This window comes from Dicentrarchus labrax, unplaced genomic scaffold (assembly GCF_905237075.1).
Source record: "Dicentrarchus labrax unplaced genomic scaffold, dlabrax2021, whole genome shotgun sequence".
In the NCBI taxonomy this organism is placed as follows: domain Eukaryota; kingdom Metazoa; phylum Chordata; class Actinopteri; family Moronidae; genus Dicentrarchus; species Dicentrarchus labrax.
This window is the reverse complement of record NW_026136708.1, coordinates 11,984,664-12,012,662: the sequence shown is the minus strand read 5'-3', so window position 1 is coordinate 12,012,662 and position 27,999 is coordinate 11,984,664. Positions and strand designations below refer to the sequence as shown.

The 27,999-nt window shown below is 41.1% G+C and overlaps 1 protein-coding gene across 8 annotated transcripts; it reads left to right on the top strand.

The window, feature by feature from the left end:
• The first annotated feature begins 50 nt into the window (after positions 1-50).
• On the top strand, positions 51-27,429 carry ppp1r13bb (protein phosphatase 1, regulatory subunit 13Bb). 8 transcript variants are annotated; one of them, XM_051408631.1, is made up of 19 exons: positions 51-427; positions 688-848; positions 7,749-7,896; positions 9,210-9,329; positions 10,409-10,479; positions 15,962-16,063; positions 17,458-17,632; positions 17,767-17,966; positions 18,093-18,233; positions 18,568-18,760; positions 19,239-19,367; positions 21,219-21,352; positions 21,453-21,906; positions 22,524-23,311; positions 23,410-23,562; positions 23,650-23,783; positions 23,897-24,063; positions 24,301-24,500; positions 25,134-27,429. In XM_051408631.1, exons 2-19 carry the CDS (start codon positions 840-842, stop codon positions 25,173-25,175), a joined length of 3,360 nt encoding a protein of 1,119 aa, XP_051264591.1. In that variant the 5' UTR covers positions 51-427; positions 688-839; the 3' UTR covers positions 25,176-27,429. The 8 variants fall into 8 exon arrangements, with proteins under 8 accessions (XP_051264591.1, XP_051264587.1, XP_051264594.1 ...); XM_051408627.1 differs by having other exon boundaries at positions 18,093-18,263; XM_051408634.1 differs by having other exon boundaries at positions 52-427; positions 23,410-23,547.
• The last annotated feature ends 570 nt before the right edge of the window (positions 27,430-27,999 follow it).

Here is a 27,999-nt window from a genome sequence, read left to right as displayed (position 1 = left end):
ATTCCTGACGTCTTACGTCGCCGTGACGCCCTGGCTGCTGCGGTGTAAGCCCCGCCCCCTCCACCGTCAACAACTGGATTCCAGCTATTTGTATTTTCGTCTAGCTAGCACTGCTAGCCTGCTAGCGATGATTCATTGCGTTCGTAGAAAAACGAGCGACCCAATTTGAATGGACGTGTATTCATTTTTGTTTGCTTGAAAAACACTCCATCGATACCGTGTGCCTATGTGCAGCCAATGCCAGCAAAAGGACCGACGAGAGCGGAGAGATCGCCCTGCTTACCGTCCTTTAGCCGCCTCTGAAAGCAGCTAACACAGCTAACACCTTACGGTAGCTGGCTGACAGCTGGTTCGTTCAGCTACGTGCCTTGTAACAGTAACGTAGCTAAGATTTACTCCCTGAAACAATGAGTCGTCTCTGACATTGGTGAGTATAATTAATGTGCCATGACATACTAATATCAAACCACTGCATGTCATTTGTTTTGACTCGCTTCAGCGTTGCATTGCGAGCTCGAACTGACCGGGCTAACCATCGGCTTGTTTGTAGCAGCAGCTGCACGGAGCCACGCCTGGGGCCATTTAAATGAATGTTTGCCGCTGACATTAGGTCTAATTTTGGGTGTCAACTACTTTACAATGCTCGGCTTTGTAGCACAACAAGAATCCCACTGTTTTGGTTTACAGAGAGGACTGAGGCCCAGTTGGTTGTCACATTGGAGTAACCAGAGCCCATAACTAGTAAGGTGGGTCTGCGGTGCTGCCATCGAAGATAAACGGGTGAGCCGTCAGTCAACTTGCCGATGCACACCTGGTTTTGACCTGCGAGAGCTGCCAATATGATGCCGGTAAGTGAACACAACCCCTGCTCTCTTGTCGTACATATAGTAATCGACAATCTCCCTTTTTATTCTTACAAGATCAGTGCCTCCACAGTTAATGATTTTAATGCCCACTTGTGCACGAAATCTAACCTGTGTGCAGGGTAGAAATCACTGCGCTCTGTGGTATTTGGGGTTGTTTATTCATATGTGGGGGACATCTGGTTTAAGATGAAGAGCACAACGTGATACAATGCAAGATTGATGTGTGTCCATCTCCCCTTCCCCACTGCCACTCAGCGAGATCAGTTCCAAGAAATAAAAAGGTTAACTTTATCTACTATGATTGTATCTGGTCATACATTTTTATGTTGATTGCTACAATGACTGAAACATTAAGAAGGCGATATGTGAACAGCGCTTAACCTAGTGTACAGAGATTGTGCTGGATCTGAAATCTGTTTGCTGTTTGCACAAGGAATAAAATATGTTTTCCTCTAAAGAAGATGTAGTCCATGTTAGCAAATATGTGCTGTATTGAACAAGTACACTACAGTATTTCAGAATATGATTGGCAAACGTCACACAATCTTCTCTCTCTCTATAATAATAATAATAATAATGATAATAGTAATAATAATAATAGTAGTAGTGAATCTGTGTTGAGTCATGTTAAAACAAATGATCTGCAGTATTTGAATCAGTAGGTACAGTACGCTTTGGTACATAAATCAATAACTATTTTCATTCTGTTGTTGTTGGTGTTATTGTTAAAGACGTTAGGGACCTGAATGGTAACCCTGTTGGAGTCGTGCTTTGTTGGGACTTCTTTTGTTATCTTTAGTGCTCAGAATGCAGCGATGGATTGTGGGAGAAATGATTGTAGCTCTTTTGGCCTTCAGGGAGGGGAACACGAACTCAGACGCAGGATAAGTTTACAGTAGGTTGAGTAAGATGTCATCATAAAAGGACATGATTCAGTCTTGGCCAATTCCAAGCGACTGCATTGGTTGAGAGTACGGCATCACAGTAACGTGATGTTTTTCCTAATTAAAATGGCTTTAATTACAATGCATCTTCAGAGGGGCTGATAATCTTTCAAGAGTACATAGTAACTGAGAAGTAAGTCCGTATTCGCTGCAGTCGTCGCAGGATTGACTGCGATGGTAGCCTCTGTGGACGTTTGTACCCTGTGGCACCAACAGGCTATCAGAGTCAAAGAGCCAGTCGAGCAGAGAGGCAGCCCTGCACTTGGGTCTCGCGTGACTCCGGCAGCCAATGAGACCTTGGCAGATCTAGGTCTGTGTGGCTGCGTCGACTAATGCTCTGTTGTTAAGGGGAACTTTTGAGCTGAGTAGATTGTCAAGTGGCATTAATCTCAGACAGTGGAGCCGGGCAGAGTGTGACTTACAGGAAATGTAAACATTGCATCTTATTGTCACTTTTACCTTTCTTGGAGTAGTGCTGGTTTAAAATGACGTCGGCCAAGCCATCACATTTTTTATAATCATTACGACTCAAAACTAAGAAGTAGTTTAATGGATATGGCTATTACTGGTCGATGTTTTCCCCAAGCTCACTGTGAATGGATAAAAATAGTTAGTTATTTATTTATTTAACAACTTCCACCTGGTGAAGACTGTGAGATCTCTTTTCTTATTGGTTGAAGACCTATACATTATTAATTAGACTTTCTTAATGCCTTCCTCTAATGTGCATTAGTCAGCTGTCCATCAAAGGGACACATCCTTTTTTAAACAGTGGGTTATACATTTCAATCCCTCTGTCCAGAGTTGTATTTTCGCTTAGTCTTTTCACGACAAAGGCGAATATGTTTTCTAATATGAATTTGTAATATCAAAGGAGTTTGTACTTGATGGCTTCTAGACACATAAGCTGTTTCAGATTAGTCTGGATAACTCGGGTTACCCAGCTTAATAACAGAGCACGTTCTTGGAACATATTTTTAAGAAATTTCAATTTGGGTCTGACATCTGTATTTACTGGAGTCCAAGAGTCCAGTGAACTTACTAATCTTATTTATGTATGAATAATAAAAACAGAATTATTTTCTCCAGTTACCCCCCCCCATATGGTTCAGTGCCATTTTAACCAGACGGGCAGATGTTTGGCCTATTTTGCGTGCATAGAATGGCGAGACTACAGAATTTTTTTTCTGTCAAAAACGTCAAAGACAACCTTCTTATGTCTCAGTGAATGGCCGTCTTGGATTTAACTACTGACTGAACTATTTGTGTGTTTGTGCCTGACCAGACGATAAAGCAAAATCATGCCTAACGCAGATCATAGTGTGTTAGTTTGCCTGGTTATTCCAGACATTTGGGCTTATTTGACTATTTTAATGGATTTGTTTGACACAATGTAAGTAGATAAGTTTGGGAGTGGAATTCATCCTCATTTTAATGTTGTTTTTTCATCTTAAATCTGTTGCATTTGTGGAGGGTCTTTCCATGAAAAGATTTTTCTTCATTGTGGGTTCCTCTTTGTGAGTAAATGAGTGACAGGATCTGTGAGAAGAAATGACTGTTTGAATCATCGTGCTGGAAATCAGATCAGCCAAGCATCCCTCTTTCTCACTCAGAAGTTAAATGATAAATGACCCTGTCTCCAGATGTGAGGGATACTGAATATTTTCTAGTCTTGTACAACCAGCATACAGTGAAGAATGATCCCTGTCTTGCTTATATGTGATAGTGCCCTGACCTGCTTGCCAGTCACAGCTCCGGCCAAACTATTCTCATTAGCAGGGAGTCGTCGGTGTTGCAGCCGTTGGCACGACCCTGGGACAATTTTCCAATAGAAGGATTTGTCTGCACCCTCCTCCACCCACCCTGTGACATCCTCTCTCTCTTTCTGTCTTTCTCTTACTGTTTGTTTCTCTCTAGCTCTCTCTCCCCCGTCCCTCCCTACCTCCCTCCCTCCCTCCTTCCCTGAATTACACATACAGCAAGTGTTTTTTCCTCCCAAGTCTCCTCTGCAGCACTTTTCCAATGCATGCACCGCTGTCTGTTTTAGGGGTCTGCTCGGGATGGCATAACAATTAAGTCTCGTGCCAAAAGTGGCAGCGCTATGATGAAGAGGTTTGTGACTATAGTGTTACGTGGCCTTGTTAGCCTCTCCAAGGAAAACCCGATTTGGGCAAAGGAGCACCACCGGCCACCGAAGAAGGAGATCAGGAGGAAACGGAGGGCGGTCAAAAGAGCCAAGACCATGGGCAGACGCAACTTAGTGAGGGCGGTTGGTATTTCTCCGATGGCCAGTCAGTTGGACTACTGGAGTTTCTGTTTTCTACGCTGTCACTGTCTGAATTTTTATTGACATGATTTGGTAGTGTCTGTTTATGCGAGGGTATATTTCAGGATATTTGGCATTGGCTTTTTGTGATCAGTTTTAATTTAGGCCCAAGTTTGCGCCTTAGTTCTGTTGTCTGATTAGTTAATTGCATGTCCTTATTGATTGAAGGTTTGTTTTTATACGCTCTGGAGGATATTCAGCGTGTAGACCGGGATGAACTGATTTGTTTATTATAGTGTAGTTTATGTATGATTGACTGTTTTATTTTATTACTACAATATTTCATTACATTTTCTAACCTATTATGTTTCTTACATTGAACACAATTATAAATAAGAATCCTAAATAATGATTCCACCAGATGACATTTAAATACTGAGTCCAAACATTGCTGCCCTCACTGGGCTGTTTTGTGTTCACAATGTTGTACTATGTTGTATCTTATTATGCAGCTGGCTGCACTCCCAATATCCCTTGGGGATTAGCAAAGTAATTATCTATCAGTGAAATGAACATAACTAGTCTCCAGCTTACTTACAGCACATTTTCTTCACTTTCTTTCTCATTTCTTTTTTTCTGTTAATGCTCTTGCACATCAGGTCCCAAAATTACATCCATTACAAGTCTATGTGGACACTGTGTCCTCACAACACTGTGAGAAACAACATGAAATAATTAATGGATGGTATGGATGGAGGAAAATAAGTGCCTCGGCTCTGGTACTTTGTTATCATTCATGGTTTCTGAATTTGCCAAAATATGGGCTTTTAGACTCAAAATCCACTGAGTGAAGACGCTGAGGCTCCCAAGTACAAGTGACCATATTGCTTTAGTTAGGCTACTGCAGAAAATGTCAGTGAATCACACAGTGGCATCATTACAAAGGATGAGTCACTTTGTCTCTGAGAAACCCCCGGAGTAATAATCTATAGGTAGCTCAGTGACTAAACTTAGATATTATATGACAGTGGCATACACAGGCAATTACTGTAGCACTCCAGATGCACCCGGTGGCCACACATTTATGCATCAATGAAACTTAACTGTATCTTTTAAATTATGCATGTGTAAAATACCTGAACCACAGCTACATTTAATAGTAAACTATATCGTGGTTCTGATGTAGTCTTAATTGAAGGTTTTGGTTCTTTGTTCTGATTCTTCATTCATTTGGTTTGACACTGTTGACTCTGGTTTGACATTGTGAGCCATATGTAAACAAAGTGTTGTAGTGGTTGGTCTAAGTGGCAGAAGTAGGATAACAGCTGCCTTTGATAGTGTACGTTTCATTTTAAGTCTCGATTACTTGCTTTTGTTTGCATTATACTTGAATTGTTCCTGGGCTTAAATCCTCCCTGTTACAGCATGTTCAGCAAGTTATGGGCGTATTAAAAACTGTGAAAGTTTAACAGGTTAAAACCAAACTAGGGGGAAAAAAAGAATCTGTGTTTTCCTTTTCCACTCTGTTTACCAACAACTAGCTGAACTTGCACCGAACTTGCACAAAGGCAAACACAGCTGAACATTCTCACCTCATTTTGAACATCCCTCCAAACTCATGGCTTTGTTATTGATATATTCTCTATCACAGTTGCACACAGTCCTGTTTTCCTGTAGTGACACAAAAACCGAGGCCTGTCACATGAAACAGGAAGGCACACCTCAACCCCCTAAAGTGCTTTGTGCCGCGGAAAACAATAAAAATCTGGCTGCCACCACAGAAGGAAAAACACATCACGTCGATGTGCTGTAACTCTGAATATATAGGAGTTCATATTAATCCGTTCGACTTGTTCTCATCACGGAAAAACTGTATTACAAGAGCAAAGCTGTCAAAGTTTAAGTGGCTGGTCTAAACAAGGGAGATGAGAAACACGATCACATTAATTAAACTGAATATACTTTAGTGTAACGTTTAGAATTTGATGGAATAACTTTTAGTGATTAATCAGTGTGTGTGTAGAGGACATGACAGGACATTATCCACTGCTGCTCTCATCCTATATTTTGGCTTTATTCAACCAAGATGTTGATTCATCTCATCATAGGAACCACATAGTCGTTGTTTACCCAGAAAACTGGTTGTCACATTGTGAAAGTGATTTGTTCCCCACATTTTACAACTTAAATGCAAAGTGGATCTGCCCTACTGAAGTATTTAAGACTGAATCTTCTTAGATATGTTTTTATCAGCTTGGACCATCTGGATTTGGGGATTTGCTTTCATCCAGATTTCTTCCTTTAGGGGTAACATTTGACTTGCACTGGAACTAGTGTGTGTGTGTGTGCATGTGTGTGTGCCTGTGTATGTTAGTTTGAGATTTAAGGGTCTGTCTGCTGATTGTGTAAAAGTAAAACCTAATTACATCCAATGTGCTTCAATGTTGTAAAACAGTAAAAACATGAGTCCATGGAGGTTGCTCATATTCCCATCAGTGCTCTATGTTCCAGAGATATCCTGATAAGTACATACAGTAGGTTACATGACATTGGGCGTTGGCCAAACTACTATAATAAATTCTCGGCTGTGTCATTAATGAGATTTTTGCACTATTCATGTTGTCCAAAGATGTTTTTGTTTGTTTTTCTAACAGGAAGCACCACCACTCTTTATAACAGTGTTTTTGATTATGGTCCAAAAAAATGGATGGACCACCAACTAGACTTGGAATTACATTTATTTACAAGTGTAATTTAAATTGACATTTAGAAAAAGAAAAATAATGATTTCCCCAAATCGTTCAGCCCCAGCTGTTAATTGATTTTCTATCAATCAGCTGGTTGATTAATCACCAAGCAGACGACACAAACTATTCAGGCAGTGCCGTACAGACTAGTCCAAAGGTCATACACATTGCAGCCACTTTGCCTTGTCACCATGCTAGTTGGCTGAGGATGTTTGGACAGGTAATGTTGTACAGTCTGATAGCTGCAGGTACAAAAGAGCACCTGCAGCACTCTGAACTTACACTCTCAGGTGATTGCTTAAAGACACTGCATTCGGGGTGAAGTTCACTTTAGTCCTATCCTCTGTCTTCTACCTCCAGGCTATTACATTTAGCCATTTAGTAGCCTGCAATGAGGAGTTGTATATCAAGAATAAATCGGCAGTTTCCTCAGATGTCCAGTCTTGCAACGTGTCCTGGAAGTCTTTTGTTGAGAACTTAGAAAGAAGTGTGTGTGATCTCTGCTTTTACTTCTTTTTACTGTTGTGTGGGTAGAGACAGAATCATGTGGGGGCTTGTATTGCTTTGTCTCACCTCCCTGCCTAAACTATATATTCTCAACACTATGGCAGGCCCTAATCATAGTAAACAGAAATGTGGCAGGCACAGGCATGAGTCCACCAGCAGCTCAAACTGACAGTTGCTGCTGGTGGACAGCAGAATGTAGGGCATTGGGCTTTGTGCAACGCGAGAGTGGGTTACCGTTCGTCCTTAAACTACACCATCAGAAAATTACATATTTTACATTTCTTGGATATCTCAAATATTTTCCTCCTAATAAAACTCTGCTGGTATGATCAGCCACTGTGTTTTTACTGTGGCCATTAAATCTTTATGTCCTCTCTCCTGTGTCATTCTCCTCCTGACTCTTTTATTCCTCTTTCAGATGATATTGACGGTGTACCTCAGTGATGGGGAACAGGCCGTGACTGAGGTGCCAATCACTCCTGAGACGACGTGCCGGGATGTTGTCGAGTTCTGCAAAGAGCCTGGCGAGAGCGGCTGCCACCTGGCCGAGGTCTGGAGAGGCAACGGTAAGAGCTGCTTGAAACTGTGCTGCTTGTTACAGAGAGCAAGAGCCCGAGTCACTGTTACAGGGGAAGAGCACTGCTGTCACCAGTAATGCATGAAGGTGAAGTAATCTGAAATTCCATTATCTCTTGAAGCTTGACACTTCACTTACATGCACAAGAATTTCATTTTATGTAGCCTTTAGCCTTCCTCATTAATGTAAAAACAAGCTCTTCATTAAAGAAAGAAATCCTAGCAGGACCATGCATGAATACCTGGGGGGAAATCATGGAGAAGCCAAAAAGTTTTACACCCTCAAGGAAAAGAAAGGTATCTGTTAACAAAAATAAATTTTCCTGTTCCCATCATCTATTATCGGACTAGAATAATTCACTTAAAGTACAAATTTGTGGGTCAGAAAAGGGTTACATGCTGCTATAGTCCACAGCACTGTCACAGCAGATTCCACTTGGCCCATGCGATTTGCTCCCATCACCACAGTCGTGCTGACATACCCAGTGTTATCAGCATTTTTCGCCGAGGGGCCACTCCCCTGTTGAAAACAACATCCTAGCCAAGGGCTTTATTAACCCACGTTATGCAATCATGTTCGCCTGGTGCCTGACAATGCAGCTGTCTGCCCCCGAAACCTCCTAAAACCTCTCTGTCTTTGTCTCTGTCTCTTTGTCTCTCGGCCTCTCTTTGCCCACAGAGTGCCGTCCTCTTGAAACGTGGAAAAAAAGTTTTAGCACACCTCCATCAATCTCAACGGTCCCAGTTTTCCTAGAGATATGAGCACTTGATTTAATTCTTAAAAAACTCCATGCTGCAAGACAGTTTATGTGTTGTTCTTTACTTTATTCGCTAGTTTTTCAATTATGGCAGTTTGTCAGAAGAGTAACACCAAAAGCACACAATCTCCCCCACAAAGTTTGCATTGGCCTGCAGTGCGACAGCTGTATTGTGGGTTAATTAACTTAACTAAGTAAAGAGGCAAAAATAATTAATCACATCACACAAAATCCATGAAAAGGTATGGTAAGCTATATCCAGCTAGGAGACCTGACCGGATTAAACAAACTAAATATTTAAATGAGTGCTGGCAAGTGGATTTTGTTATCTTTTGGAAAGCGCCAGACTAGCCATTAGCTGTTGAGTCTTTGTGCTAAGCTAAGCTAACCAGCGGCTGGCTTTAGCGTTATACTTAACAGACCGATATAAAAGTGGTTAATTTACCAAAGTGTCAATTTCATTTCTTTAAACAACATGGCCATGAGACAAATATGTTTAACTAATCAGTCTTTCCTCCTTTTCCCTAACTGTTCTGTCTCTGCAGAGCGAGCGATTCCCTTTGAACACATGATGTATGAACATCTGCAGAAATGGGGGCCTCGGAAACAAGAAGTCAAATTCTTCCTCCGGCATGAAGATTCACCAACTGAAAGCAGTGATCAAGGTGCATATTATCATGTTCCTGCTCTGTGTAGTATCTACCTGAAGGAGCCTGAAGGTAAAGGGTGGAGTCGAGGGTTTTCAGGGAATTCCTGACACCTGTTCTGCCTGACTGCTCACCTATAGACGCTGATGTCAGTCAGTGTCTCTCTCTCTCTCTCCCTTTCTCACCCTGGTGTCTAAAGTCTTTTAGCTTTTGTTTGCTTTCTTGCCTTTGTTACACCTTCAAGCACTTGAGCACCACATTTTACCTTTACTCGTGCACCTCACACACCAAAGTTGCTGCTGATGGACACATCTAAGCAACTCTCTTGTTGTATCAACTTAAGTATCAAACCATATTGGTGTTATTTTTGTCTTTGAACCAGGTTGTAACAGTACACATACTCTGTCAACACGGTTTTTATGTGGTATCCTTTTGTATTAACATTGTAAAAGACTGGGTTGGATGAAAAAACTAAGTTTAATTGATGCTAGATGGGGCTTGCCAAAGGAATAAATCATTGCTCAGTTTTCACACACACTGCATTAACATTAATCCTTTTGGATTTGTGTTTGGAGTACAGCCATGTAAAAAGCCAGGTGTAAAATGCCCCCAAGCTTAAAATCAATCAACCAGCTTTGCACAAGATCAAGGGACTTGCATTCATTCCTTTGGAATTTAATTGAAGTCTGCATACATGTGTAGACATATAAAGGAAGTACACTCAAAATTATTGGGTGGCACAGGAACAATCTCATTATGATGTGATCATGATCTGATTCATGTTTTGTGTACATTTTGAAGCGTATTTTACCATCAAGATAACCGGTGATTTTTAGAAGTAAAGCAGAAGTGGCCAGTTCTAAATCATTTACTCTCATATTTCCGTCAAGCCTTTCTTATAAAAAAGTTGGAGTTAAGTGGCTTTAGTCAGCAGTGCTTGTCCCAGTTCTTAAATCCCTTGTCATGTGCAATCACATCAGTGAATTTTCCAACTATTCCTGACAGTGGTTGTAGCCTCTGAATCTGCACTTGTCTGTGCACACTTGTGTGTCTCTGCCCTGCCTGCGTTTGTGATGGTGACTGTTTCATTTTTGCAGGGAGTCAGCAGTCTCAGGATCAGACGAGTCGCAGAAGTGGAAACACTGGAGAGAAGCACAATGAGAATGGGGTGAGACTTAATTAGCACTATCTAAATGATGTACTTGAAATTACTTATATTGTAATTTGGTGCCTTGTTTTATGGGTAGATAAGAGGGTTAGAATAAAATTAATATAAGTATGTAACACAAAGAGTTTATTTAGTATATTTGTGTCTGTGTGTGTGTGTGTGTGTGTGTGTGTGTGTGTGTGTCTGTGTGTGTGTGTGTGTGTAACGGCTTTTTTTAACAACTGATTATGAAATCCCTCAATTATATATAGAAGAAAAACCCAAAGAGTGCAGTTATGTAATGGGAGAGACAAAACAAAGAAAAACTATATAAATAACACAATTATTAACATAAAATTGACACACAAAATTGGTTTAAAATTCAATCTTCCCAAAGTCTGTTTTGTAAGTTCTACTTTATTAGCAAGTGTCTTTTTTTACAACATTCAACATTAGTGAGGACTGTTAAGTTTGCATTTCAGGTGGAAAAAATGGAAGCTAGCAAGGAAGCTTAACTAACTTTCAAATAGAGGGCTGGAAGCTCCTCTCTGAAGGTCTACATTAGCACTGAATCCTACGAGATGAAGAGCTGCTGAGTGTCATTGTCAGTCTGTGGCACACTGTGTTGTATTCGTCACACGTTATAGAAAGGAGGGGGAACTAGCTAAAATGAGCTCTTATTCATCACACCACATCACTCCATACATTACCTCGCAATTGTAGTCATATCATTTTACTGCCTGCCTGAGATGCTGCCTGTTTACTGTGTGGCAGCAGCTTTTGGGTTTTCATTGTACAATAATGACATAACTCCAGTCTCTGGTATGAGCTAAAAGTATCAATATCTGTGGATACATAATGATTCTAATATTTAGTCGGTGTTTGGGAGTAACATCACAGGCTCTGGTGTTACAGGACTGTTCCACTTCCACACACTGCCAGTATTTCCCTGTCAGGTGAACCCACTGTTGTGCATGTTGAGCTTTAGCTTTATGAAGTGTGTGCTAGGAGAACGTGAATGACTCGGATAAGAGCCGCCTCTGGCGTGGCATCCTTTCTCTCTCCAACCATCTGTCCCAGATTTCACAATAGGAAAGTGTTGCGGTCAAGGAATCGTAACTAATTCAACCTTAAGGGTGGAGGAAATAATCCGGCGCAGCAGGAGATGGAGGGGTTGTGGTTTTTGTTTTCAAAAAAAGATTGTAGCACAAGAGCACCCAGAAGCTATCCTTTTATTATCCTGAAAATCCACAACCTTTGACTCTGTTTGTGTTAAGGAAGTAATTTAATATATATTTTTATGGATATTAAAAATCTGCTATTGACTGACTCTCCAAGCGACAGTTTAAATGCAACCAATATAATGCTACTGAGCTATAAAACCCACACCACAGCATAGCAAGTAAAAGCCATTGGTTCCACTTTTGGTTCACTAAAAGAGAAAAACATCAGCATCATGCCCGGCTCTGCTTAACCTTCCAAGTGCCGAGGCTCATTTGTGTCCGAGTTTCTTCATAATATCTGATTTAGAGGATTATATCAGACAGCCTACTGGATGATATAACGGTCCCTAAGAGGATCATTGCTTTGGCTTTTCCACGGGCTGCTGCCCAAACCCCAGGGGCTTTCTCTCCACCAAGCAGAGCTGATCATCCTCTGACGGGGACATTGCCTCGTAAAGAGCAGAGGTGCCTCAAGGGAACGCTACAGTTATCGCACGCATTTAAAAAGAAATTGTAACATCGCAATTTTAGCTTCCATAGTTGATGATAAACTCTTATTGGCAGTATTGAAACATCTCAATTCATTTGCCAAAAGCTGAAATAACTGTTTGATAATTGATTAAATAGATTTTTTAAAGCAAAAATACCAAACATTGTCTGGTTCCAGCTTCAACTGTGAGGATTTGCTGCCATTTATGATTAATTGAATATCTTGCACAACAAGCAATTACAAGACGTTGCCATGGGCTTTTTTAAAAATTTTTATTTAACGCTCAAATTGAAAATAGTTATAATATTAATCGATAATATAAAATGATCAATAGTTGCTGGCCTATATTTGCCAATGTCAGTGAGCTCTAGGGCTTCAACTAAGGATTATTTGCATTATGTGTTAATCTGCAGTTTATTTTCTTTATTTATTAATTTATTAATCTTTTGGTCTATAAAATATTAGATAATAGTGGAAATCAGAATCAGAAATACTTTAATAATCCCAGGGGGAAATTACTTTAGTTACCTACTCCAGAACATATAATATATTAAGAATATATTTTTTTTATATATATATATATGTATATATATATATATATATACACATATATTAAGGTTTAAATGTACAGTTTAAAATGTGCAAAAATGATTGTCCATGTTTGAGGTCAGATTACAGAGAGAGGGTGTCTGACTCTCTGAGGGAGGCGTTGTAGAGTTTGATGACCACAGGCAGGAATGATTTCCTGTGGTGCATCTGGGTGAGAGTAAAAAAAGCTGTTCACAATTTCCTTTAGCCCAAGATCACATTCAGTAGATAACATGTTTCAGTCCAAAACCCAAAGACATTTAGTTTACTATCTAAGAAACTGTTAACAGGATGAATCTATTATATAAAGTAGCTGTCAATCAAATTCAGTCTTCAGTTTGCTACTTCAGAACATTATTTCATGATTAATAGTCATGAATAACTTTTTTTTATTCTGAAACATTATTCTGCATATCTTTTTAATACTAGAATAATTCTAGCCATAATCATGGGTCGCTCTCCATTTCTCTACTGTTGAATAATGTAATCTCCCAGTAGGGCTACAGCCCTCGTCAGGGATGCTGTGGGTGCTCTGTCTCCCTTCCTGGTCTGCTTCGTTGGGTGTTTCTCCAACTCCCTCTTTATCACTGTCTGAGGGTGTGTGTGTCTGTTTCTCCCTCGGGTGAATTGTCACTGATGCAGTGTTGCCTGAGTGCACTTGAGCGTGTCTGTATGTGTGCCAGTGGCTTCCCCCGCTCTCCCCATCTCGACCTCGGTTGAGTCACCTCCACCCCTCCCCCCTCCGAGTCTTTCCACACATTTCTTATATCTAAATGCTTTAACAAATACCAGGTAGGAAAACAATGCAATGTCTGCGCTGATTGTCTTCAGAGATGAGATGATGTATGACATGTACACTATTGTTGCTTCACTTCACAATACCATAAAAGTCTTACTATTCCCGAAAAGAAGGATATTTTATTCAGACAAGATGAGTCACAAAAATGTCTGCCTCTTATAATCGAGAAGAAGCAGTTCATACAATATTTTTTGTCTTTTGCATGCCATGTTTATTTATGTCTACAGCTTTGTGCACACACGTTTACGATCATATCACGCAAACTGCAAAGCTTGAACTTAACATAACATAGACTTAAACTAATATATTTTTCATGTCATCATCCGTTCTATGCCTCTTACAAACCTCTTCATGTTTAAAAGAATGATCCCTCTGAACTAGTACTCTACATTTCTCAGTCTGTTATTGAAAAAAACACACCATGACATTTCCTGCATCGTCTCCTCCCTCTTTGAACACACTTCCTAAAGGCAAAGTCTAGGAGCGTTTGAGCATTTCAGTACCGCTTGCAGTTCAGAGGACTGTATATTCACTGCTCACTCAGTATGCTGTTTCATTGGAGAGTAGTCTGCCAGTGTGTCGACTCTAGCAACTACTTTGAGGAGGTTCAGAGGTCTGTAGAATGATAGTTTGTGGGAAAAACAGAATTGAATGTGATAGTCTTCATCTATTCTGTGAGCGAGAACAACACATGGGTGCTGATTTCTGGCCCAAGAGGAGGACTTCATTGAAAATGTTTATGGAGGTGAACCATTTTTTTTCTCTTGGCAAAATGACTTAAACAATGAATTAATTCAGCTGTGACAAATGCCAAACATTCCCTTGTGTATGATTGTTAGGATTTGCAGCCTTTCAGTCTCTTTTGGGTTAGTAAACTTTAAATCTTTTAAGGAGATCTCCACTGACTTTATACATCAAAGTCGGTTTGTCTTGGGAGTGCTACTGCATATATCAAAAAAGTTGTATAAAGCCTTTTGTGGCTCCGGGGGAGTTCTGGGAAATGTAATAAATTAAGTCAGTTGTGGCTGAAGACTAAGAAATTGGAGGTGTGGAGTTGAAAAGAAGTGAGCTCACCTCATCTTCATCTCTGCTCGATGCTACATTAAGATTAGCAGATTAGCCACTACTAGTATAACACACCTGAATCTGTGACTGAACTGCCTGCCATCGAGTTGCATTGTGGGTAATGTGGGCATCAGGTTTTGACAAGAAAGAAGAATACATGGAATAAATAGATACTGTTTATGATTTTACGGCATCGATTTTGATCTTTTAACTGTCCATCGTGAGTCTGATGGTGTTAAAGGAGTGTGATGCTAAATCAGTGGAGTACCACTTAATAATGAAATCGATAATGAAAGGAATCATTAGGCCCCAATTACTTAATGTGAATTGGGCTTTTAGGAAAACCATGATTACTAATGATAATGGCAGTGTTTTTGCAACATCAATAAATTGGAATCTATCATTGTGATAGAACTTGTACTGGGATCCACTCGTTGCTCTAAAACACCAGTATTAAAGTATTAAAGACATCTTAAAGACCCTCCATCATGCACAAAAATTTATACTTTTTATTTTTTACAACTGGCAATTGACACATTTTCCCTCGAGCCTCAAGTCTTCTGCTCACTAGCTGAGTCTTGTCACAATTAATGTCCCATCATAATGATGTTTGGAGCCTTGTTGTGGAAGGAAGGAGAGCCCGACCCTCACTGCTGTTGAGTCTCCTGCTGTTTGCCCCCCTGGCTGCTGAAGTCAGACATCTTTTTAAAATCATTTTCGGCAAATGGCTTTTTTGCGAAACTTGTTTCTTTGTACTTGTTTCTTTGTTCTTGTGTTTTTATTCTTATGTAACGGTTTAGCTTATGTAACTTTTTATGGCGGATGTATTTTTCTGCACTTACTTACTTGCATATTTGTCTAAAAAAGTGCTATTATATCAAACATTTACCTGTGTATTGGTAACATACACAAAGATACAAGACACTTCCCCAGCTCTCACAGGTGAGTAGCTATTACTGAGAAGAATTTAACTTTTACTCAGAGCTACTAAATGTTGTTTTGGCTGGAGGAAGAGTCACGTAAGTCCTTGTAAGTGTGTCATCGTACTCATAGCAGCTCCCACAGGGCAAAAAAAATGAATCTTGAGTCATGCCTGTGCTTGAATCAAACGACTTTTAATATGAGGAAGATAGGACGATAGGAGTTTTGGGCTTATTGCACAACATTTTATATAAATTAGTTTTTCTCCTCATGAATGGAAACTTTCAGTGTTGAACACCCTTACTGTTTGAAATTATAAAAAATCCTTTATTATATCCTTTATTTATGTATGGGTGACCTGCTCAGATTTCAGTGTATTGACCAGTTCTGGTATATATATATCGTGTGTGTGTTTAGGTGGGGAACCAGCGTGTGGAGCTCACTCTGTCAGAGCTGCAGGAGATGGCTACGCGGCAGCAGCAACAAATCGAGGCTCAGCAGCAGATGCTTGTTGCAAAGGTAACGTCTTGTCTCAATATGAATCATTCCTCTCGAATATTATAAAGTTCTTTCATTCAAAATATGCTTCTTATTAATAATAAAACAGCAGTAACATCAGAAGGTTCACAGGTCCTCTACATAGTGTGAGGCACACCACAAGCTGCAGTATCTTTCTTCTTTTCCAGTTTAAATTGTTAAATCTGAAGCACTTTGTCACCTCAGAATTGTAGAAATCATACCATTCAATTGGACATTCTTTAAACCTAAATGTTATGTTCTTGCTGGGACCAGACTACACAATATTTTGCCTTTTTAAGATAGTGACTAAATTAGAATTATTGCAGTAACTTGGCTGAGAGACATGGAAGACTATGTGTTGCAGCCTGACCCATTATAGCGTGTCATTATTCTTGTTGTTGTATGACATATTAGTGGAAGGGTGCAGGTTGGTCTGATGTAGTGTGATCCGACAGACACAGACTGGGCGGTAGTTCACGGCCTCAGCAGGCCAAGTAAGTTCAGGAGAAAATTGACTACTGTTGCACTACTTCCATCCAAAGAGTCCAATGGACTTGAAACAGGGGCAAACGGTTATATAACGAATGACGAGATGGGAGGCAGTGTGAGTCACTGTGCTAGTATTGTCTGGTCTGTCATAATTCATATTTAGTCTTTATAGGAACACGTGGACAGACATTTCATGTTATGTATCATGATTTTGAACACTAAGGATTCTGCCTTTCCCAGACAGATTACTTCTCTACAGCGCTTATAAAAAAGTAGATTTTGTCTGGTAACGGAGTTTGGTGGCAAACCTCCACACGACCAGTCTACCTTGTCAGTCTCGGTGGCTTTTCAGCAAACTAACTAAGTCTGACCACCGTGCGTGTGGTGTGTTGATCAGTCATGCAGGATGAAGCCCACTGCAGACCCGCAGATAGAAAAGACGATTTATTGCCTTTGTTGTGGCGTCTGAAAAGTAGGCCCCACTTGAAGCCCTGCAGTCATTTGGAAACCTGGGCCTGTCATTTCCTATTTTAGGACCTTAACTAGAGCAATTCTCAGTTGGGTGGAGAGATGAAGTCATCTGACCCTTTCTTCAGTCTTCAGACAGTCTTGACACAGCACAGCATTTCATTTAGTGCATACAGTAGAGAGATTTAGCCTAGTTTTAAGGTTATGTCTGCCAGTGAGATATCCTGTAAGCCTTGGGGCGGTGTCTTGCATGTTTTATATTCTTGTGTGTTTTATTTTTGGCTTATAAAAGTACCATTGAACAGATAAAATAAGGTTTTATCTTTAGTATTTCCTTCCAAACTTGCAAAAGCAGGTAGCATTGACTGTGCGTTATTGAATGCAGTTTGTTTACCTGTTTTTCTACAAAATGTCAATCTCTGTCTCGTTCTCTGAAGGAGCAACGTTTGCGTTACCTGAAGCAGCAGGAGCGTCGTCAGCAGCAAACCGTTTCAGAGAGCGAGAAGCTGCAGAGGCTGAAGGATCGTGTGGAGAACCAGGAGGCAAAGCTCAAGAAGATTCGGGCAATGAGAGGCCAGGTTGACTACAGCAAGGTCATCAATGGCAACCTGTGTACGTATACTTTCTGCAAAATAAATTTTTCATGCAACATGCGGCAACATTTTGACCAAGGTTGTGCCTCGTAACAAAAATATTCACCTAGGTTATGAATGAGCTGATGCGATCCTTTCCTTTCTCACATCCAGCTGCAGAAATTGAGCAAGTCAGCAGCCTGTTCCAAGAGAAGCAGGCTGAGCTACAGTCTGCTGTGCTGAGGGTGGAGCAGCTCAGCCTCCAGCTGGAGGACTTGCGGAGGGGGAAGCTCAACGGCATACAGACTGCCCTGGGTGGCCAAGTAACCGGTGCTGCAGCCCTAGAGCTCCGTAAACTCTACCAGGAGCTTCAGGTACTGTGTAGTCGACATAATTTCAACATCTAGTGAATGCTTTTAATCGATTCCACCAACTTTACTTTACCTCTGACTCCAGTGATGGCAATATCTAGTGAATCTGTACGTGTTTATCCTCCACAGATCCGCAACAAGTTGAACCAGGAGCAAAACAGCAAGCTGCAGCAACAGAAGGAACTTCTCAACAAACGCAACATGGAAGTGACACTCATGGACAAGCGCATCAGCGATCTGAGGGAACGCCTCTACAAGAAAAAAGCTGAGGCACGTCAAAAAGAGAACCTTCCTGTAAGAGTGAGAGCGCTTAACACATCTTCTTATTAAGACTCTTTTAGCTGAAATATTTCTGACAAAATTGTGCTGTCTCTGTGACAAGTCAGTCCAGATCCACTACATGTTCAATATAATGTGAAGTTCTTTTAGCCTTTCAAGTCTTGGTGGGAACGTGTGGATAAAGTTAGTTGCTCATGTCCCTGGGGGGCTCCGTAAACCATCTGCAGATAAAAAATCATTTCTGGTGACTACGAAACTTATAAAATTGTTTTCCACTGTCAACCCTTCCAACATTTTAAACTGCTCTGACTTTCTCTTCTTATAGCTGAACAGAGCAAACGGGCCTCCCTCTCCCCAGCCAGCTCCTGGTACTCTGGGCCGTGTCGCTGCTGTCGGGCCGTACATCCAAGTCCCCGTACCGGGCCGACAGGAAGGAGGCTACACCATACCACCTGATCCACTGAAACCTCAGACTCTGGGCGTTAATAACCAAGCCAACCACGGGCGCACCAAGTCAGGTTGGTTGAAACCCATAAAATTACATTTGCAGACAAATAGTGAAGCACAACTGTAATGGTGCAAGTTTTAACTGACTTGTGTTTTTTTCCTCATCAAGAAAGCAGGAACATGGACAGTTAGACAAATAAATAAAAAAAACACATTAAGAGCTCCAGAGAGTAGATGCATACAGTCCCAGAGGCAGTCTTACACCACTACCCATTTAACACATCTCTGCATGAAAAGCTTGTGACTGTTATTCCCTCTTGAGCCTCAACTGTTACTCTGTTTCCTTTCTACACGACTTCTCAGTTAATTCTCCGCCTGGACTTGATTTCTGTGATTTTTCCTTCCTCTCTAACCTCCTTCTCTTCCTGTGTTGTGTATACTGTGATTATCTTTCTTTTCTCTCCTCCTCTTACGTGTCTATGCTGTCCTGTCTTCATACTGTCTCTGTTTCGCTGGGTGTGGGGTTTGGGGCAACTGTTCCTGGGGCAGACGGTGTGCGAAAGCCTCCTGGCCCTTGGAAAGTGTCTGATTTAGACATCGTTGTGGACCCGGTACCCCCGCCCCTTCCAGAATCACACCCGAGCACCGGAGCCTCCACTGGCTCTGACGGCACGTCCCGTGAGTGCGCAGTGCTGCATAAGCAGAGGGTTGGCACTTCCTGAACCTTCTCTCTCGACTGTAGCACAGGATCCTCAGCATGCACTGGAGTTTTTACTCCAAACAGCAATTTTCTCTTATAAATATCGTCAGTTTAATTGATCAGGAAGTTAAGAAAAATTGTGTTCTGCCCAGTCACACCTTGAGCCACCGACACTCTCACAAACAGATGTTTTTATGCTCCACAACATTTCTTCACCAGACAACTGAAAGCTTAGATGCACAGCTGGGGATTGTGAGAAGGAGATGAGCATCTGTGCCTGGTTTACTTGAGTAATTACCGACTAATGGAAGCATCCTTGTTTGGCATCATCAAGCTCTCCTGCCAGTGCACCATTGAGCCAGTTTTTCTGAACTGGAGAGAGAACACGTTGACATTTCATTTGGAGGGTTTTCTCTGTGGATTGGCTAATGACGTCAAACTAGTGGCGATGCCATCTTGAAACACTTTGCTGCCATCTGCAGAAATGTTTCACTCTTAATTGTAGCTGAAGCTCATATGAACACTGACAAAGCGCTGCTGATCCTGTGTGTTTGTACACTTCTGAGAAGGTTCAATAAGTTCAGTGCCTCATTAATTTACACATGCAAAGCATTTGGGCTTTGTTCTAATTTCATAACATTTCCAGCCTCCCTAACCTTAACCTTCACACCACGTTCTCACAACAACCAAGCTGTGAGAATCACTTTTTAAGTTATCAAACACTCAACATGCACAAGAGATTAACTTGTACATGTTAAAATGTCATTGGATTCATTGAGCAGCTGTCACTCCTGATAATCTGCAAAGACCCAGATCAAACTGTTTCCTTTTAGACTCAGTGTTGGTAGAACTAGTATTAGTAAATGCTGTGATTGGCTTTTGAGACTTTTTGGGGTCCATCATGAGTCATCTGCCACACTGCAGCTTTATTCACGTCATATTATACAAACAAATTCCTGTTGAATCGTACTACAACTATTGCTGTTGTTTTGTTGTGTCTTCTTTATCCATCCTTTCTTTTCAACCTATCCCTGCTGCCTAAGGGTGCATGTTTTATCTTGCACCTATATTTTTAAAGTAAACAGTTTAGTCTTGGAGACAAACAGTACTCGTATTAGTGGCAGTACTTACTATGCATCCCTCAATCTTCTACTAAATCACATTTTGTTTCTATTTACCAAATATAACAAAATTAAAACACTACATGACTAGATACAAGTACACTAAAGCAAAATACTAATGCAGATACATTCATTTCCATCATGGCTCAGGATTTTTGTCCTATTGATCAACAACCCCTCTTGAAACATTACAGCCTCAGTTACTTTGAGAATAAAGTCCCTTGTGCAACAAATTAGTAAATATTGTGATATGCCAGGTGTGTCTGGCCACATGGACCTGCAAAAGAGAATGTAAATGTTGAAATGTGCCTATAGCAGGAGCATTCAATCTGTATTTATCGTCAGCGTTTAAATGTCTTTTAATAGTGTCTGGTTAATAGGATAGGCTTCTCAAAATCCTGAACCATCCATTTAATGCCAATCCTAGGTCAAAATGGTACACACATATATGTTCTGTGTTTATAAAATATTCCACTTACTAATGTTCTTCAAATGCCATCAATAATATTAAATTTTATGTGATCACACAAAGTGACACTTTTCAAATATAAAAAAATAAGAAAATGGTACCATTTAGACCTAGCTCTGGTGGACATGCTTTGTCACTATCCTGAGTTGTAAAACATGCTCATGCTTCTCATGCCACCTTAATCATTGGGTCTTTTTTCTCTTTTGCAACCCACTTACTGTGTCCTGTTTGTGCCTTAGCTAATGATACTGGTTGGCCTACTGTGGGCAAGACCAACACAACCCTAAAGCCTCCTGAGAGACGAGACTCAGGGACTGATAACCAGGGCAAGAGCCCTCCCTCAGGCTCCCCCGGTGCTCCAAGTGCAGAAAAGGTTAGTCCTCTTTCTTCGTGCTCTAAGTGTCATAAAGTGTTGATTAAATTTAGCCTTAGATTGCTGGATCTTTTGTGTGTAATTTCATGCTTCTATACAGGTGCTAGAATCCAAAATGGCTGTGTCCTCCCCTGCCATATCCAAGCCCCAGCCGCCTCCCTATGGCTCCCACCTCATCTCTGCAAACTCAGCCACCACCTTGGATCGCCGCAAGGACGCACCACCTCCTCCTCGCCCGCTCCCAAACCCACCAGCTCTGGCTTGGCCCCGCGTCCCCCCCTCCACAGGCTCATCCTCCCAGCAGATCCAGCAGCGCATCTCAGTGCCACCAAGCCCCACCTTCCAGCCCAACGCACCGCTTTTCCCCCCTGGGCTGAGCGAGCGACTGGATCCTCCGCCAGCTGTTGCAGTTCGCCCCTTTATTCCAGACAGAGGATCGCGGCCTCAGTCGCCCCGAAAGGGCCCACCTACCATGAACTCCAGCTCAATCTATCACATGTACCTCCAGCAGGCAGCGCCAAAGAGCCAGCCACTCAAGCCTGCTCTCAAAGCAGGTAAGAGCTGGATGTGAATGGATGGCCCAGTATGTGCGGCCTCACTGTAAAATTCCATTAGAGAAAATGGGTTTTCATGATTGGGTAGTTTTGTAGTCCTTTGAACCGTGCTTTATTTTCTGTATGTGATATAGTGCCTCAGTATTGCTGACACTTAATAGATCCACTTTTGTCTTCTAAGATAAAAATGAATAAAATGATCATTTGGCCAATGAGACTTTGATTTAAGGCACAGCAGATAGTATTTTCAAGTTACCATACATCTTATGTCAGTTAAAGGAGAATGAATAAGTCAATTGATCATTTTGTGAATTGTTTATTTATATGGGCATAGTTACAGATAAAAATCAAAAGAAACAAAGTGGTCAGTGACACATAAACAAGTCGCTGTTAAATATACAACAATTACTATATATATATAAATTATATATATATATATATATATATTGATAAATGTTATACCTTTTTATGTTCTGGATTGGGAGAACAAAATAAAAAACTGGAAACTTTGACATTGTAGACTGCTGACTAATCGATTCCTTGACAGGTAAATTAATAACGGAAATACTGATGATGTCGAAGCCCAATATAATTCCACTCTCTCTGTTTGTCTCTAGTATATGGGAAGCCTGTTTTCCCCCCCAGCTCGACACCTCCCTCGCCCCTACCTTTTGTTCAGGCTGGAGGAGCCTTCCCATTGCTCCAAGGCCAGCCCAGTGGCGAGGATACTTTTGATGGAGAATTTGATGATCACGATTGCTTCCAGCACCCGGAGCCCTTAGCGCCACCTCCCAGTGTGGAGAACATCCCACGACCACTCAGCCCTACTAAGCTAACACCCATGGTACACTCCCCGCTGCGCTACCAAAGTGACGCCGATCTCGAGGTGCTCCGTAAAAAGCTAGCCAACGCTCCGAGACCGCTCAAGAAGCGCAGCTCCATCACAGAACCCGAGGGTCCCAGCGGACCCAACATCCAGAAACTGCTCTACCAGAGATTCAACACTCTAGCAGGAGGCATAGAGGGAAATGGAGTCAGTGGATCAGGAGGTGGCAACAGTGCAGGTAACGGAACACCATTTTATCAGCCAGCTAATCCTCCTGGTTATCTGGGAGACGACTCTGTGGCGGATACAGACAATGGCAACATCCCCTCTGAGACGCAGCTACTGCCGCCACCAGGGGTGGAGGATCCGGGCTCAGAGGCTCCACCTCCATCCACTGACGCCAATGACAATGAGCCACTGCCCTCGCCACCAGAAGGGCTGGGGGATCCTGCTGAAGCAGAGGAACCGGAGGACGACGACAACAACAACAACGTGGGAGGTTCTGAGGCGTCGCTGCCCAGTCCCGTGCTGGAGGTCACCACTCCAGAAGAGAGTGACACGGCGCTCTCACAGCCCCTGGTAAAAGACACATACACACAGATTTATTATTGCATTTAAAGAGTTGCGTTTTCAATGAATGAATCTGTAACTCATGCTTCCGCTCTCCACTCTTACAGGAGAAGCGCACAAACCTGAAGAAGCCAAACTCAGAGCGCACTGGCCACGGCTTCAGGGTTAAGTTCAACCCTCTGGCTCTCCTGCTGGACGCCTCTTTGGAGGGAGAGTTTGACCTCGTCCAGAGGATTATCTATGAGGTATGTCAAGACTATGTGAGTATACTTTAATTTATTTGTATTTGCATGTAGGATAAGCACTCATCTTTTCATCTGGGTCCTTTTTTTAATTTTGTTTTCCAGGTGGAGAATCCTAGCACTCCCAATGATGAGGGCATCACACCCCTGCACAACGCAGTGTGTGCGGGGCATCACCACATAGTGAAGTTCTTGCTGGATTTTGGTGTGAACGTCAACGCTGCAGACAGTGATGGATGGTGAGAGGACGACACAAATTCTATTTGGCATGATCGGCTGTGGCACTGTACTGTATCATTTACATTTATCAAAATTGATGTTTGTTTTTCTGTTTTGTGTTTGTCGGGAACAGGACTCCGCTTCACTGTGCCGCCTCCTGCAACAGTGTCCATCTCTGCAAGTTGCTCGTTGAGTCAGGGGCCGCGATCTTTGCCAGCACCATCAGTGACGTGGAGACTGCTGCAGATAAATGCGAGGAAATGGAGGAGGGCTACATCCAGTGTTCCCAGTTTCTATATGGTGAGAAATAACCCACCTGTCAGTCTGGCTTGCACAAGTGTAATTCCAAAAGCACTAGTTCACTTCAGAATTCAAGTTTTGTCATTGTCTCTCCAACTCTGTCAGTCCAAACTTGACTGAGTTTTGTACAAAGACGTGGCAAATCAGCCCCATAAGGATCGACCTCTGTAAGGTAACTTGGTTATCTTGATTTCATCCATATTTGACTGTTTGTTTGTTTTGGACTCTCTTACGCAGGTGTTCAGGAGAAGTTGGGTGTAATGAACAAGGGGACGGTGTACGCTCTGTGGGATTATAAAGCTCAGAACCAGGACGAGCTGGTGTTCAGCGAGGGGGACGCCATCACTATTCTGCGACGACAGGATGACAGTGAGACAGAGTGGTGGTGGGCACGACTCGAGGACAAAGAGGGCTACGTGCCCCGCAACCTGCTGGGGGTAAAAACAAAATACATTATTTGTCACATTTCAGCCTTATTAGCTTACCAGTAGGTTTAATTTAAGTTGCCAATGCTAGGGCTAATTATCAGTGCATTTCTTTTCCCATCTTCCAAATTCCAAAAGGACCTGCTCTATATTAAAAAAAAAAAAAGAAAGTGTCCTGAGATAACTTAATAATATTGATTTAAATCAATTGAATTTAACTGAAAATGTTGTGTTTTTATTTGTATATCCAGATGAATGACTGTAGAGCTGAAATAATGAGTGGATTCATCAATTAGTCGCTGGACAGAAAACCAATTTTTTTTGATAAATGATTAATTTGTTTAAAGTTTCAAGCCTTTTTAACCTCTGCTTAGATGTTATTGATTGCTGTTGCTGTTATTTGTTAAAGTTATTGATTCTGACAAATGAACATTTAATAACAGAGAAAAGATTGATAATATTAAGTCAATGAATCCAGTTTTTTGTCTAGCTCAAGTCATGGAGTACAAATGTTTTCAATAAGGCATTGAAAAGAAAAATCTGTAACCGTTGCAAGGATGTCAGTGAGAAAGTACATAACAACAAACACAGGCAAGTCAAATTAATCATATTAAATATTTCTCCTCTTTCTGTTTTCTTTTGCAGCTCTATCCAAGGATCAAGCCTCGTCAGCGTTCCCTGGCGTAGTTTCTCACTCCACTGACCTCTGGCTAACAGCTGGACTAGTGACAAAACCAAGAGCAGAGAACAAAAGAGCCTGGTGCTCGGTCTTCTTCCCGTGGCCATAACCTCCCCCCCGGCCTTGTGCTTCTCACAAAATCCTTTACTCTGAAGCCGTGGGCATCGAACTTTGACACACATATTCACATCTGCACACACACACACAAACACACACAACGAAACACAAGCACTCCAAATAGAAAATCTCTAATACCACTCCATCCTGACACCCCCCCCCGCCGCCTCCACATACACACCATTCAACCTATTGATCTGTCAATTTCCCAAGTTGATTTTTCCCCAACTCAGTGTCAGCTCTGTATAAGACATCAACTTGAAGAATAAAACACTAACCCATGACTCAATATGTCATTCATTACATATTTGTTCACTCTTCTTCAGCCATCTCCATCTCCCTAATGCGTTATATGGTGACACTTGGTTTACATGACACTTTTTGATGACTGGAAAAATAATCTCTAATGATGAGAAGTTGCTGATATTTGTCAGTGAAATGTAATTTGAGTTATAACACATTGCGTGTTTTTTGTATTATTCCAATTTGCCCCTTGCACGAAAAAAAATCTCTTAACACAGAAAACTGTTTGATTTTTCTGTAGTCTAACCACCAAAGATAAAAGATAAATATAGATTTAACAGTTTTAATTCTGTTTAAATCCCCCCCCCCCAGGAATTTGCAGAATTGTTGTGGAGTGAGATAATCAATTGATTTGCTGCTATCAATAAAAAAACAGTTCCTAGGAGTTGATCAAAAGTCCCTGTAGATAGAAAATGGATTGGGGGGGAAAATAGAAAATGCAAGTCCTCAGTATTAACTACAGTCAGAACAAATCCAACTTATTAAAGCTGAAGATGAATATTTATTGACAGCTCACAAATTGTCACGAATCACATTTCATGAACATCATCGCAAGAATGTGTTTTTCATTCAGTGTCATCTGTGCAGAATGTGGACCAGAATGTGTAGCTTCAGACCATAAACCACGAGACTTCAACATGTATCAGTGTATCACAGTTTGTATTATTTGGTCGTCTGATTATCCCTAAAAGGAACTGCTCATATGCTGCAAAATATATTGTCATGAAAATGGGAAACAAACAGTATTTTTCTTTACCACAAAAGGTAACCAAATTGAGAAGCTGTCTCTATAGAGTGTGTGTAAAGGTCACAAATGATATTTTACCTTAAGGTATTGCAGGAAGTGTTTTATAACATTTAATACCACTGTGGTGAGGCAGACAAGAATCAGCTTCAGAGACACAAGGATGTGTGAGATTGTATCAGTTTAACTATTTTCTTTCATATTGATTAACATTCTGTCTTTTTTTTAATATGTCGTACCTCAGTTCAGAGATCCATAGTTTTTCTGACTTTTGGTACCTGATGATAAGATTTTTTGCTTTTGTTACAGTTAAACTTGACAACCTGACAAATATGAAATGGAGAACTCTCATATATTTAATTGAATCCAGACACTGCACATCAAAAACACTGAAATGATCACAGATGCCATCTAAAGGATTTTGTTTACCCCATTAGACAAAGTTAACACTCAATCTCTTTTGTTCTTTTCTACAGGCTGCTAAGTAGGTCTCTGGTCGTCGAACGCTGCAGTTATTTTTCGTTGGCTGTGTTTAACTCCACTTGAAACACTTAATCTCAGGACCAACACGGTGCTGCTGACACTGTTCCACCACTAAACTAGTGATCATAGTTCTATTTTCACTCTCAACAGATATCACCTTCATTTGAGCACCGAACCAAACTAAAGACAGGCAGTCCAAATTAATAATAATTTTAAAAAAAACAACAACCATGGGCATCAATTGATAGATGAAGAGACAGTTATTGTGTCTGAAAAGTAAATGTTCAGGTTCAGACTTCATTTTGCTTCAGACAATCCTAAATTTGCCCAGTTCTCTTCCTCCAGCTGCCCCCTTTCAGGTAAACACCATTACAGTAACACTAATACGTGTGCCGTCAGTCACATTTCTGATCTGGAGTCCATCAACTTGTTCTGAACCTTGAGTGACTGAGTGTTATGCCAAGTGTGCTAGTGGCCCAGGCTTTATCATGGCTTAACTTGTACATAGTGTGAGGAGATCTGTTATATGTTTGCTGTATGGACAAGTGAGCTTTCTGTATACTCACACATTCAATTCTGTAAATGTCAACAATAAAACCGAAGCTCTGGCATGATGAATGTCTTTCAGTGTAATATCGGCAAAATAATGCAGTGGAAAAATTGATAAAAATGTGTAAATATTGGGAGAACCACAGGGTGACGGTCTGACTGTTGGACTGTTATTTCTATAATAACGTGATCATGATGCAGGACTGTCCAAGCTGGAATGAAAACAGGTATTACTGAGAAACTGCTGTATTTCAGCTAAGAATATGGATAAACTGGTGAAAGTATAACAAAGAGACTCCCAAATGTTTTCATGTCATGGTCCTTTAATTACACAGTGGCAGAAGGGACAGAGTATATCTAGAAGTCTTAACTTGACTAATAAACTGATGTAGAGAAGCAACCAAACAGAAAGCAGTACAATTTTAATTGCTTCTGAATCAGTTTAATATATGTATTGTATTTTATCATTTTTTAAGTAAAGGCTTTGTTTTTGTAAATGTACATTTATGACTTTGCTATTTGGTAAATTAAGAATACGGTTTATCATTCAAAAATCCCCAATCTCTACTAAAATTTGAACATGTTTGACACCCTGTTTAATAACATGACAGTAATTGTATTGTATTTATTATTAT

Coding starts and splice junctions, on each gene's coding strand:
- ppp1r13bb (XM_051408627.1), top strand. Junction 16,064..17,457: donor AGCAGATGCTTGTTGCAAAG/GTAACGTCTTGT, acceptor CGTTCTCTGAAG/GAGCAACGTTTGCGTTACCT. Junction 18,264..18,567: donor AAGAGAACCTTCCTGTAAGA/GTGAGAGCGCTT, acceptor CTCTTCTTATAG/CTGAACAGAGCAAACGGGCC.